Source organism: Quercus suber, unplaced genomic scaffold, assembly GCF_002906115.3.
Source record: "Quercus suber isolate HL8 unplaced genomic scaffold, Cork oak 2.0 scaffold_778, whole genome shotgun sequence".
NCBI classification, from domain to species: domain Eukaryota; kingdom Viridiplantae; phylum Streptophyta; class Magnoliopsida; order Fagales; family Fagaceae; genus Quercus; species Quercus suber.
The window spans coordinates 289,584-303,415 of record NW_027070214.1 but is presented as its reverse complement, the minus strand read 5'-3'; the positions used below and the strand labels follow the sequence as shown (position 1 = coordinate 303,415).

Sequence of the window (13,832 nt, the reverse complement as noted above, 5' to 3'; positions counted from 1 at the left end):
AGCTAACTATGGATATGATGCCGGAAATAGTGGTAGTTTCGTATTTATTTCCGAAACAGTGTTTTTTTCCTAAAAATTTCAAAAATAAGTGGTATTGGGCCATTTTGGCCCTTGAAAGATAGTGATTTTTGTGACCACATTTTTGTATTATGCAGCTACATAATCATTTAAGTGGATTTTTAAAAGTTTTTAAAATGCACACAAGAGTAAACAAAAACGAAAAGCACAAAAAATAAAAATTATTTTCTCTTATCAGGATCCAGCAACGGCAAAGGCACTAGATTAGGTGATGCTAGACTATGGCATGAATTATGAACTTGGCATATTAAAATTATTCTTTAAATCTAACATTTAAATTAAAGTACCATGAACATTTTTTTAAAGAACATAAACATAAACTTAAACAAGAAAATATGTGTTTTCCCTTATTTTGTACCAACAAACATACATTATTTTTTATTCAAATTTAAACATGATAATAAATATGAAAAATTATTCCATCAATATTTGAATTAACTAGGATCAATTTTTAATGATAAGTGCAAGAGACACTTTAGTCTTTAGGCTCTAAAAACTTTAGTGTCTCGCTAAATCATAGTGAACTATAATTTCAAGAAATAGAAAAAGGAAAAAATCTACACTATACTTACTAGAATCATGAGATTTGTAAAATGTTATTATTTTTGTTATTGTATATTGTAGGGACTCAAATTGGATTGGACCCAGAATAGGGATGGGTTTCTAGCCCAACAAGCCCAAACAATAAATTTTTAGAGCGTGGGTACAAGAACTAGTTCTACTTGACAGAAAAGGTCACAGTTATAGTGCAGCGAAAGACACTTCAAGCTAACTGTCTGATAAAAACTCTCCTCGGCTAGGTTTCAGGGGGTATCTTTCTGAGTTCTATCATTCTTCTCCCTTCTTTTTCCAAAAGTCCTCTCTAATGTCACCCACCTTCTTGTTATATACTACATTCATCATTCTCTTTTCGTCGTACACGTGTAGGCTCTATCCTTAGGACTCCTTTTTGTCCCATTCAGCACCTCCCGGAACCTTCACTTAGTAGCCATAAGGCTGCTTGATTACTGTTCAGGTATCACTTCCACATTAATGCGGCCAGAGAGTTAGCTGGGAAGCATTTAATGTGGAGGTAATAGCTTCAAAAGATATTTGTTACCTCCCTCGGTTCTTCTCTTGTTCCACGTTCACTTTCCAGCTCTAATATAACTTTGCGGGGCACCCTGGATAGTCAGATAGTTGCACCCACCTCGGACCATGGTATCCGAGATGAGTCTTGTCCTCGGACGCGGTTTGGGCCACTACTCGTGACCTTCATACCTTTTTCTTATCCTGGTCCCACAATACATTTCTTTAACCATCCTCGGACAAGTGAATGTCCTCGGACTGGGCCGTTGGGCCCCAAGCCCATTTCCTATGATTCTTGTATCCTTTTAGATAACAGGCCCCACAATAGCCCCTTAAAATCTCGCTTTTTGTCATCTCGGAAAAAGGGAGATTTTGATATCTTGCCCCCACCTCTGTCGTGGACTTTCTAACCTTCAGAGTGCCTTTCTATCTGCCCAAGGCACGCTTCTAACGTTTCTGCGTCAGGAACACGCTATCATTAAATGATGGCGGCTTCTTTGTTCCCCACGTTCAACGGCAAGATGTGAATCTAACGGTGGAAGTCCCTCAGCATTTATGGGCGGGATTTTTCTCGCTTACAATTTCTGCGCCCCTATAAAGAGCTTTTCAAATCAACTCTCTTTTCAGTTACAAAAATCGCATCGTCTCAGCGCATATTCATTGAACCTGCCTCTCTCTCTCACCACTCCCCGCTCTCATAAATACTAAGAGTCTATCCGAGGAGCTCATTTTCCAAACCTGTAAGTTTCCTTAACCCTCTTTAGTTTTTCATCCTCTTCGCTAATTTTTCTTCACAACTTTTAGGAAATGGGTAGGTTCAAGCATCTAGTTAAGTCCGAGGAGGGTATAGAGACATTTAGAGCTAAGTATAGGATTCCCTCAACAGTGGGTATGAGATATGCTTCCACTGAAACCTGGTTAAATGATAGGAAAACAGGGGAAATGGTCATCCCTATGATCGCCTTTATAGAGGGAGGGATGACTATCCCTATGGGTAGCCTTACTAGAAGTTACCTTAGGTTCTTTAGGTTGTCTCCCACACAATGCGCCTCAAACATGTTCAGGGTGTTAGGGAGTATAGAAGTCCTAAATGCAAAGATGAACCTAGGTCTGACCCATCATGATGTGAACTAGGTGTATAATCTCTATCACTTGAAGGGTCAGGGGTACTATCTGAAATCTAGGTTCCCTGAAGTAAGGTTGATTCAATGCCTTCCCACATCGAATAAGGGCCTAAAAGACAATTTTCTTATTTTTTCTGGGGAATGGCATGATGGTTTACCCTGTTCGACTAAAGAGGGACAACCAGGTGGGGTTTTTGGTTTATAAGCCCCTAAAATTTGGATTGTGTTCTCTAGTTTGAGTTACCTTTATTTCTGACAAAATTTTTCTTCTGTTGTAATGATTTTGCAGACAAGCGTGTTACTAAACCTCAGTTCAGACTGGTTAATAGGGAAAGTTTAGATAGAATCCTGCGGTCCGAGGTGTATGTAAACCCATCGAACGGTCAACTGAGAACAGCCCACATAATCCTTCGATACAAGCCAATTTCCAAGGCGTTTCAAGCTCCCAAGTGCATGATAAGGGCCAAAGATCCTTGGCTTCACCATATCAATGTAACCTTTGAGGGATTTATTGTTCCTGAGGGTGTTCCAATTCCTGAAGGGGTTCCTTTCACTGAGCCGTTATCCGAGACCACTTCCTCTGTAGGAGCTTCATCATCACGCTCCGTTCCTCGGGAAGTGAAGGAGGAAGAGGAAAAAGGAGAAGGAAAAGGAGAAGAAGAAGAAGAAGAAGAAACTTCAGAGGGAATTGTAAAACTAGTGGATTCTGCAGACGAGTTTGAAGTTTTCAACTAACCTCAATCTCCCGAGGTGACTTCTGAAAAAATGGGCATCCAAAGAAAGAGTCAGAGGAGTTTGATGGATGTGATTGAAGGCCAGCCTGGTAAGGGTATGCCGGGGAAGTCAGCTCAATCCAAGCTTCCCCATCCTTCCAAATCTCCCCTTCCACCATCTCAACCATCTTAACCTCCTGTGAAAGAACCTACCGACTCGAAGAGGAGGAAGGATGCAAAAGACAAGGAAGTGGTAGAGGTTGGGAGGTCTCGTCCTTCTCTTGAAGATGATGCACAACGAGCTGCGAAGCAACAAAAAGTCAACCACGGACCTCAGCGAATCGCGGAAAGGACCACCACTACATCCTTAGAGCTCGAGGCTTGGCTCCCCGCATCCATGCTCGGTGGTGAGCCTCTGAGGGAAGATGCCTCAATTAGGGACTTTAATGGCAGAATTGGGTGTCACGTTGCCTCAGTTTTAGAGGAAACTCTCCTCCTCCCCAAGGATATGGCTGAACTGAGGAGATTAAAGAGGAACGAGGTTTCTAGAATACGAAAAGATACCTGGGCATGGTAGGATGTCCTTAATTTTTTATTGTTATTATTATTATTATTCTTCTACACACAACTTCACGTATTGCACTTCTAACTCTTTTTCTCCTAGGCCGTCCAAGCCACTTTTAGGCTGGAGGAGATAACAAATTCTTACTACCAGCAAATTGATGATGAGAGAAAAAAGCGAGCAACAGCTGTGCATATGCTCACCATTGCTGAGCAAACTGTTGAAAAATTGAGGAAAAAGCTGGCCGAGGAAGAACATGCTCAGAAGAGTGCTGACTCTGCCTTGGAGAACACTCAAAAGCAAGCTGAGGACTAGAGGAAACTCTTACGCGACGCTAACGCCCAGCTGGCAACCTCCAAGGAACAGATATCATCTCTGCAGAAACAATTGGAGGAGGCCTAGAGACTTAGAGATCAAGCTGAAAAAGCTAAGGCCGACGCTGATAAGGCAAAAGGTGAGGTTGAAAAAGAAAGAGACATAGTCGAGCAACATGGCTACAACGTTGGCATTGCTGAAACCGAGGAAAATTTCCGGGCTGAGGTGCCCATCATGTGCTGAGCATACTTTGCTCTGACGTGGGGAGAAGCTCTCAACCGAGCTGGGGTCGAGACTTCATCCGAGCTGAGAAGACCTGAAAATATTTATTTCCCCCCAGCTATTCGTGCCACAGGTCATTCCACTCAACAAGAAGAGGCATCCTCTACAGCTGTTGAATCAACAAAGGAAGCTCAAACTCAGGCTCCTCCCCTTCTCAATCAACAGGAGCAACCTAAAGTGCTTGAAGGTGCGAAGGCCATATCCTCGGACATAGGAGCAGAAGGGCCTAAGGATGGAGCAGCATCTCAAAGCTTTGAACAAGCCTTAGCCTCAACCACCTTACCTGTTGGAGAAGATCCAATGGCAAAGGAGAAAGACGCTTCTCCTGAGGCAACTGTCAAAGCCCCTCAGACCAAGCTCCAGATAAAATTAAACAAATAGTTAATGTAGTTAAATTCCTTTTGTTTTCCCTTTTATTTCTTTTTTCCTCTTTTTTTTTTATTTATTTTTTATTTTTTTTTAAAGTTTTTTGAGGACATTTCAAGTTGTAATGTGTATTTCCCTTTCTAAAGTTACATGAGATATTGTGGTTTTGCTTATCACTTGTACAATTTCCTGCACAAATGGTCTTTATTTTTACTTGATCCCAGGCTATAGAAGAATAATATTTGATGCTATAAGGTAAAACTTAACTTTATATACACTGATTGGGAACTAAAGCAGACTATAACAGTGAACTCTACAGCCCTACAAAGGCTTGCTTTAAATGTACTAAGAATTGCCCGAATTTAAAATGGTATTCGAAATGTTTAACCCAGGGAGGTATTGAACACCTTTAAATGCTTTAAGTGGTGCTCATGGCATTTGCTTTGATATACAATTTTAATTGCACGGATCCCGTTTAAGAAGCATTGATTCCAACTAAGTTTGTTGTCTAAACAATTTGTCATACCTTAGCCTCTGTGTGATACTTCAATTAAAGTCAGTGTATTAATTTCTACTAAGTTTGTGGTCCGAGGACCTAACATGACTTAATTTCTGTTTAATACTCCAATAGATTTGATAGTGTATTAATTTCCACTAAGTTGTGGTCCGAGGACCTGACATGACTTAGTTTTTGTTTAATACTTCAACAGATTTGATAGTGTATTAATTTCCACTAAGTTGTGGTCCGAGGACCTGACATGACTTAGTTTCTATTTAATACTTCAACAGATTTGATAGTGTATTAATTTCCACTAAGTTGTGGTCCGAGGACCTGACATGACTTAGTTTCTGTTTAATACTTCAACAGATTTGATAGTGTATTAATTTCCACTAAGTTGTGGTCCGAGGACCTGACATGACTTAGTTTCTGTTTAATACTCCAACAGATTTGATAATGTATTAATTTCCACTAAGTTGTGGTCCGAGGACCTGACATGACTTAGTTTCTGTTTAATACTCCAACAGATTTGATAGTGTATTAATTTCCACTAAGTTGTGGTCCGAGGACCTGACATGACTTAGTTTCTGTTTAATACTCCAATAGATTTGATAGTGTATTAATTTCCACTAAGTTGTGGTCTGAGGACCTGACATGACTTAGTTTCTATTTAATACTTCAATAGATTTCAGAAGCACACACTGCAGAATTAAGATAAATTATAAAAGAAAGTGAAACAGAACTTGTTAATAATAATATCTCTTTAGGTTGCTTACATTCCAAGGATGGAGTACAGTTTTTTCATCTAAATCTTCTAAGTAATAAGCACCTATCCCTGATACAGATGTGATACGATATGACCCTTCCCAATTAGGCCCCAACTTTCCCCAGTTTGGATTTTTGGTAGTTCCCAAAACTTTCCTCAACACCAAATCTCCTAGAGCTAACGGTCTCAACCTGACATTCGCATCATAACCTTGCTTTAGCTTTTGCTGATAGTAGGCCAATTGAACCAACGCATTTTCTCATCGTTCATCTATCAAGTCCAGATTCTTCTTCAATAGTTCATCATTTCCATCCGAGGTGAATGAGCTGGTCCTTAGCGTCAGAAAACCCGTTTCGAGAGGAATCATAGCCTCAGCCTCATACATCATTAAGAATGGGGTTTCCCTTGTTGACCGCCGAGGTGTAGTTCGATACGTCCATAGGACATGCGGCAACTCCTCCACCCATCTTCCTTTTGCGTCATCCAGCCTTTTCTTAAGCCTGCCTACTATGACTTTGTTGATAGCCTTAGCCTGTCCATTTTCTTGCGGATAAGCAGGAGTGGAATATCTATTCTTTATCCCCAAATCAGAACAATACTTTCTGAAAGCCTTGCTGTCGAACTGAAGACCATTATCCGAGATGATAGCTTAGGGAACTCCGAACCGAGTGACAATATTTTTCCAAACAAACCTCTTGGCATCCACATCCCTGATATTGGCCAGAGACTCAGCTTCTACCCACTTCGTAAAATAGTCTGTTCCAACTAGTAAATATTTTTTATTTCCTACTGCCTTAGGGAAAGGGCCAACGATGTCTAAACCCCATTAAGCAAAAGGCTAAGGGCTAGAAAGAGGATTGAGAACTCCCCCCGGCTGATAGATGTTTGGTGCGAACCTCTGGCACTGATCACACCTCTTAACATACTCCTGCGCTTCTTTTTGCATGCTTGGCCACCAATACCCCTGAGTAATTGCCAGGTGAGATAAAGATCTTCCTCCAGTGTGACTACCACAGATCCCTTCATGTAGCTCTTCCAGAAGTGCCTCCGCTGCTTCGGGATGTACACACAGCAGATATGGCCTAGAATAAGAGCGTTTGTACAACTTTTTGTCCTCTGACAGCCAAAACCGAGGAGCTTTTCTCTGTATCTTCTCTATCTCTTATTTGTCCTTGGGCAGTATATCTTTCTCAAGGAATAACATTATAGGATCCATCCAGCTGAGCGCCGACCAAATTTGATTGACCTGAAGCGAGTTCGCCGTTATTGGGGTAGGCGTGTTTAAGTCTTCAACCATTATCATCCGTGGTAAGTTTTTTGTCGAGGAGGTAGCAAGGGTAGCCAAAGAAGCTGCGTGGGCATTTTCGCTCTTAGGGACATGGGACACTTCAAAAAATTCAAAATTTACTTGTAGACGCCTAACTTTGCCCAAGTACTCCTGCATCCTGGTGTCCCGAGCTTCCAATTCCCTTCTAACCTGGCCCACGACCAGCCGAGAATCCGAAAACATCTCCAGTGTTTTTTCACCCAGTTTCTTAACCATCGCCATCCCCATTAACAAAGCTTCATACTCTGCCTCATTATTAGTGGCTGAGAACCCCAACCTTAAAGACTTCTCGATAATGACCTGTTCAGGAGATATCAGAACCAGCCCCACTCCTGACCCCCTCTGATTTGCTGCTCCATCCACATACACTTTCCAGGGTGAGGCATGTTGCGCGGAGATGAGGCCAACTGATTTTTCATCCATGCCACATGGGCTTGTCTCTATTTCTTTAAGGCCTTCAGCAAATTCAGCCACCAGGTCGGCGAGAACCTGGCCCTTCATAGAGGTACGGGGCATGTACTTAATATCAAATGCCCCTAAAATCGTGCCCCACTTGGCAATCCTACCAGTGTAGTCTGCACTCCAAAGTACTGCCTTGAGCGGATATTGAGTTAGGACGACCACAGTATATGCTTGGAAATAATGGGGGAGTTTCCTTGTAGCGTGCACCACTGCCAAGATCGCCTTTTCCAACGGCAGATAACGTACCTCAGCCTCGTGAAGCGACTTGCTCACATAATAAACTGGCCGTTGTACGCCATTATCTACTCATATCAGAACAAAACTAATTGCGTAAATGGCTATTGCTAAGTAGGAAAAAAGGACCTCATCCACCTCAGGACTAGACATAATGGATGGTCGAGATAGATACTCTTTAAGCTGCTGGAATGCCAGGGCGTACTCCTATGTCCATTCAAATCCTTTCCACTTGTGGAGTAGCAGGAAAAAAGGTCTGCACCTGTCTGCCGACCAAGATATGAATTTGTTCAAAGCAGCGATCATCCCAGTCAATCTCTGGACCTTCTTGGGATTCCGAGGTGGTTGCAAACTGCTTATGGCTCTAATTTGATTAGGGTTCACCTCAATCCCTCGGTGAGTCACCATGTAGCCTAAAAACTTCCTTGAGCTTACCTCGAATGTGCAATTGGATGCGTTCAGTCGCAATTTATGTTTCCTTAAAATCTCAAAAGTGTTGGTGAGGTTTGTCACATGCTCGGCCACTACCTTACTCTTCACAACCGTATCGTCAATATAGACCTCAATGCTCCTGCCTAGCTGTGGCTCAAACATCTTTGTCATCATCCGCTGGTAAGTAGACCCCGCGTTCTTCAAGCCAAAGGGCATCACCTTGTAGTGATAATTTCCAGTAGGAGTAAGAAAAGCGGTCTTCTCTTGGATCATCAACGTTTCTCTTGTAGACCTCAACCAACTGCTCCTTCTCTAATAAAGGTAACTATGCTCCAACTTGAAAGTACTTTTCTGGATCATCACCAACACTCACCCTCTTCAAATTCTCACACTCTGTTTCCCCGGCGGACGTGCTGAAGTGGGCTTCCTGAGTCTTTGATTGCTATAAGTCATCCTCTACTGCGGCCGAAGTATCTGTCTCTGGCCGATATTGAATGGCCATTATCAAGCACTGCCTGGCGATGGCTTGATTTCCCAAAATTTCTAAGACCTGGCCTCCTGAGGGATACTTCACCTTCTGATGAAGAGTGGAAGAAACGACCCCAAGGCATGCAACTAGGGTCTACCCAAAATAGCCGTATACGGAGAAAAAGCATCCACCACAATAAAATCCACCTCCACCACATCTGAACCAGTCTGCACAGGTAATCTAATCATCCCCACCGAAACGACCGATCTGTCCTCGAAACCCACCAGTGGAGAGCTGTAGGATGTCAAATCCTCGGGTTTCAAATTCAGCCCCCTAAATAGGTCAGGATACATTACCTCGACTACACTCCCCTTATCAACCATCACCCTTCTCACATCATACCCTCCAATCCTAATCGTAACCACCAAAGCATCATCATGTGGTTGTATGGTTCCTCTCTTATCTTCCTCTGAAAAGCCTAACACCAGTGACGTGCCCATTCTGACTCTCTTCGGCCTTAAATTGGAGCCCTCATCCAAACACTGAGACACAGACATAACCCTGGAAGGGCAAGACTCAGTTCGCCCTAGGGCAGCAAATATAACGTTTATCGTGCCTAAAGGGGGTCTTAAAGAAGCATTCCCCCCAAATGTTGAACTTGCCTGGCCTCCTCAACTGCTGGAATGGTGTAGAAGCTGGGTCAACTTCCCTTGTCAGACCAGCTGTTCCAAGTGATCCCACAAGTTTTTGCAATCTTCAGTAGTATGTCCATGGTCTTGGTGGTATTGGCAGTAAATGTTTCGATTACGCTTCGCAGGATCCCTTGCCATCCTATTGGGCCATCTGAAGAATGGCTCATCTTTTATCTTCTCCAGAACCCGTTGCACTAATTCTCGGAACACGGCATTAACCGCCTAGGAGTTGGCAGATCCTGATTGCCCCCCAAAGTCCCTCCGAAGTCGGTTGTTATTGTACCGGTCCGACCTGAAATTCCTCATTTCCTGAGGGACTGCCTTAGACTTTCCTCTGCCTTGTATCTGATCCTCCTCTACTCTTTTATACTTGTCTATCCGATCCATAAGCTGACGTACGCTAGTAACAGGTTTACCAGTCAGAGATTTCCTCAGGCCATGCTCGATTAGAAGGCCTTCCTTAAAGGTATTAATGGCCACGTCATCATGAGCTCCGTCCACCTCGTTGAACATTTCCCAATATCTATTAGAATAGGCCTTCAGAGTTTCCCCCTCCCACATAGACATGGATAATAACGATCCCAAGGGTTGAACAACCCTCCTGCAAGTGATAAAACGGGCACCAAAAGCCTGGGTGAGCTTCTCAAAAGAGTCAATCGTATTAGCTCTTAGGCCGTTGAACCATCTCATTGCCACTGGGCCTAGGCTAGATGGGAAAACTTTGCACATTAATGCCTCATCCCTAGCATGAATGGCCATTCTTTGACTGTAGTGGCTAACATGTTTTACTGGGTCTGTTCTACCGTTATAAATGGTGAACACATGCTGATGGAACCGCCGAGGAAGATTCGCGTCCTCAATGCGTCTCGTGAAGGGAGATTTGGAAACTTGACTCAATGCTTTGTTCAGAGCGTCATTTCCCAAGCCCTGACGAGGTGGACTCTTGTGCTTTCGCTTACGGCGGTACTCTTCATCATACGAAAAAGACTCACTGGGTGAAGTTCTTGACCTCTGTCTATAACTGGTGTCATCTGACTCCTCAGAGGATTGCCCGGAGTTATGAGCCATGCGCCTTCGTCGCTTATGTCGCAATTCCCTCTTCAACTTGTTAATCTCACATTGCATGTCCCCTTTGTTCTTTACGTGGGAAACATGGCTTTTCCCCTGAGAGTGACTTCTATCTGTGTGGGGTGTTCATGTACTTCCCTCACGATCCCCCCTATGTTCATGGACTACCAACAGATTACCATGCTGAGAGCCCCTAGACTCTGCTTGGTGCGAATTAGCATCCACCTGCTGTGGGCCAGCCACTGGTTGCTGCGGTGCTCCCCCTTCCATCACAAACACTGCACTTGCCTTTCCTTGTGAATAGATCAAGTTCTTCCCACAGACGGCGCCAATTGTAGGGACTCAAATTGGATTGGACCCAGAATAGGGATGCGTTTCTAGCCCAACAAGCCCAAACAATAAATTTTTAGAGCGTGGGTACAAGAACTAGTTCTACTTGATAGAAAAGGTCACAGTTATAGTGTAGCGAAAGAACTTTCCTCGGCTAGGTTTCAGGGGGTATCTTTCTGAGTTCTATCGTTCTTCTCCCTTCTTTTTCCAAAAGTCCTCTCTAATGTCACCCACCTTCTTGTTATATACTACATTCATCATTCTCTTTTCGCCGTACACGTGTAGGCTCTATCCTTAGGACTCCTTTCTGTCCCATCCAAGGGAAAGACTCACTGGGCGGGGTTTGGGATCCCTGCCTATAACTAGTGTCTCTTCCATCATCAGAAGAATCGTCACTATCAAGGGAAGCTCGCTTCCTCTTTGCATGACATAATTCTCTCTTCAATTGGTCAATCTCCAACTGCATGCCCCTGTTACTCCTTGCATGGGAGATATGCCTTCCACCTCGAGGTTGACTCTCCTCAGTATGTATGGTGTGTACACTTCCTTCACGGTCACCTCTCCGCTCAAGGTTGAGGAAAGGATCACCATGTTGGGATGCCCTCGACTCTGCTTGTTGTGGACCTAGTTCTGCCATAGTTGGCCATTGCGTTCACTATCGCTCAAGCTCATCCCACAAATAGCGCCAATTGTAAGGTCCTAATCTGTAACCCAAACCCAAAAGGTATGGGATATGAGCTCAGTGAGCCCAGTACAATGAATTTGTAGAGAGTGGATGAAAGAGCTGGGCCATTTGCGAATGGGACAACGGCTAATAAGGATTTGAACAATGAACAAGCATGAAAATGCACTTAAAACTCAGTGAAATGAATGTCCGAGGAGATCAATTATGAATTGAATCAATATTTTTGGAAACTAACACCATTCTTAGTGCTACAGTAATTCTTTTCTTCTTCTTTCTTTCTCTGTTTTTTCTCCTCCCCTTCTTATGGGAGGTTTTTTACATTATATAGTTCATTTCAGGCTATTCTGACCATACACTTGTTAGCCATCTAAGCCTTCACTTGAGTATATGTCCCATCAAACATCTTTTTTGGTTCTCTATGAGTGGTGGTAGCTAAGACTACACTGTTCAGAGGTCTTCTCCACATAAATGCGATCAGAAAAGTTGCTGCAGTGCATTTAATGTGGTGGTAGTAGCTTTCCTTTTAGATATTTTTGCGTTCTTATCACCTTTGTATGTGCTTGAGGTTCATCCTGATTATTGGAGCTACCTGGAAGGTCATCTGAATTATCCAAATGTGTGCTTGAAAGATATTCAATATATCCAAGAAGAAGGTACTCCTCAGACTATACCCCTCTATTCTTTTCTTGTCTGATTTTCAACTTTAAGGCCTCTCCTAATTATTTGCTCCTCCTTAGACATATCCACATCCTCAAGTAGAACCCAAGGCCCAGTACACCAATTTGGGCTCTTATCCCCACATTAACAAAAACATAAACATAAACAAAATAAAATGTTTTAAACTCTTTTTACCAATAAATATATATTATTTTCTAACAAATTTAAAAATGAGAATATAAACATCATTTCGTCAATATTTGAGATAATACGCCTATTTACAAATTATTCCATTAATTATTACTGCTCGAGGTGCCCTCCTTTTCCTTTCCTTGACATGTGAGTTTTTATTTTTTATTGTTAATTAATTTATTAATTAGTGGTCATTGATAACCTATTGGTACTAAGTGGAGTTAGATGGGGTCGGGCTAGGGTCATTTTGGGTAAAAGTGGAGGATCCGTTGATTGGGCTAGGTTGGGTTAGGCTAGTTATCAAAATAAAATTAATTTTTTCACAAAATTGGCCAGGCTTGAATGAGAGAGAATAATATTTATTTTTTTTAAAGGTTTTGATGGATTGGGTTGAGCCTATGACCATGACCATGGCCGTGAAATGTTAATAATATAAAATTATATTTTTAATAATTTATTCTTCAACATATTATCTTGGTTGTTACATTATTTACTATTCATAGAGTTACAAAATATTACTTTTCATAATATATTATAAGATTAATTAGAATTGATTTGTGGATAACGTTATTTATTTACCATAGGAAGTCAAGAATAGGAATGAAAAAAATGAGTCTCAATTTAATGTTACTTACGCATTTTCTATATTATTGATTTGGTGGCAATTTCTTAAACGGAGGGTACAGTAATTTCAATCAAAGTTACGTTGCAAGGTGGTTTAAGGATCAGCTTTTCCTGGCTATTCTTCTAATGGATAATATTGTCATCTAGAAACAAAACCAACATCTTACTAATATTTTATCAATTCATTATGTGGTGCAATTAGAAAGTGAAGAACAAATAACATAGGGTTAATGCTGAAATCATAATAGATTATGCTCATTTTTGTAATGGATATATTTATATACAACATTTGGCACCCAAAAAAAAAAAAATTTGGGCCCTGAAATGAATTGCTTGAAATATAGTGACTTTTGTGACTGCATTTTTGAATTATGCAACTAAATAATCATTTAAGTAGATTTTTGAAAGTTTTTAAAATGCACACGAGTAAAACAAAATAAAAAACACAAAACAAAATTAATTTTATTTTCTCTTATCTGGATATAACAATGGCAAAGGCACTAGTTTAGATGATACTATATTGTGGTATGAATTATGAACTTATCGTATTAGAATTATTTTTTAAATATAACATTTAAATAAAAGTATGATGAACATTATTTTTAGAAAGAACATAAATATAAACTTAAACAAGGGCATATATCTTTTTCCTTTATTTTGTACCAATGAACATATGTTATTTTTTTATATAAACATAAATATGATAATATATGAAAAATTATTCCATCAATATTTGAATTAACTAGGATCAATTTTTAACTTGTGCGTACCCAAAATTTCTTACTGGGTTGGGCTTAGGATTGAGCTCACAATTTATTTATCTGGTGGGTTATGAGTTTCCTACTAAGGATAGCTCCTTACCGGGTATCTTAGCTACACTCTTTAAC

At 41.3% G+C, this 13,832-nt stretch overlaps 1 protein-coding gene across 1 annotated transcript; it reads right to left on the bottom strand.

Annotated features, from left to right (window-relative positions):
* Positions 1-9,611: 9,611 nt before the first annotated feature.
* On the bottom strand, positions 9,612-10,514 carry LOC112003355 (uncharacterized). The gene has a single exon (XM_024035538.1). The coding sequence runs from the start codon at positions 10,512-10,514 to the stop codon at positions 9,612-9,614; it is 903 nt and encodes a 300-aa protein (XP_023891306.1).
* Between the last annotated feature and the right edge of the window lie 3,318 nt (positions 10,515-13,832).

Excerpts from the sequence above, each read along its gene's own strand:
- LOC112003355 (XM_024035538.1), bottom strand. The coding sequence starts at position 10,514 with ATGCAATGTGAGATTAACAAGTTGAAGAGGGAATTGCGACATAAGCGA.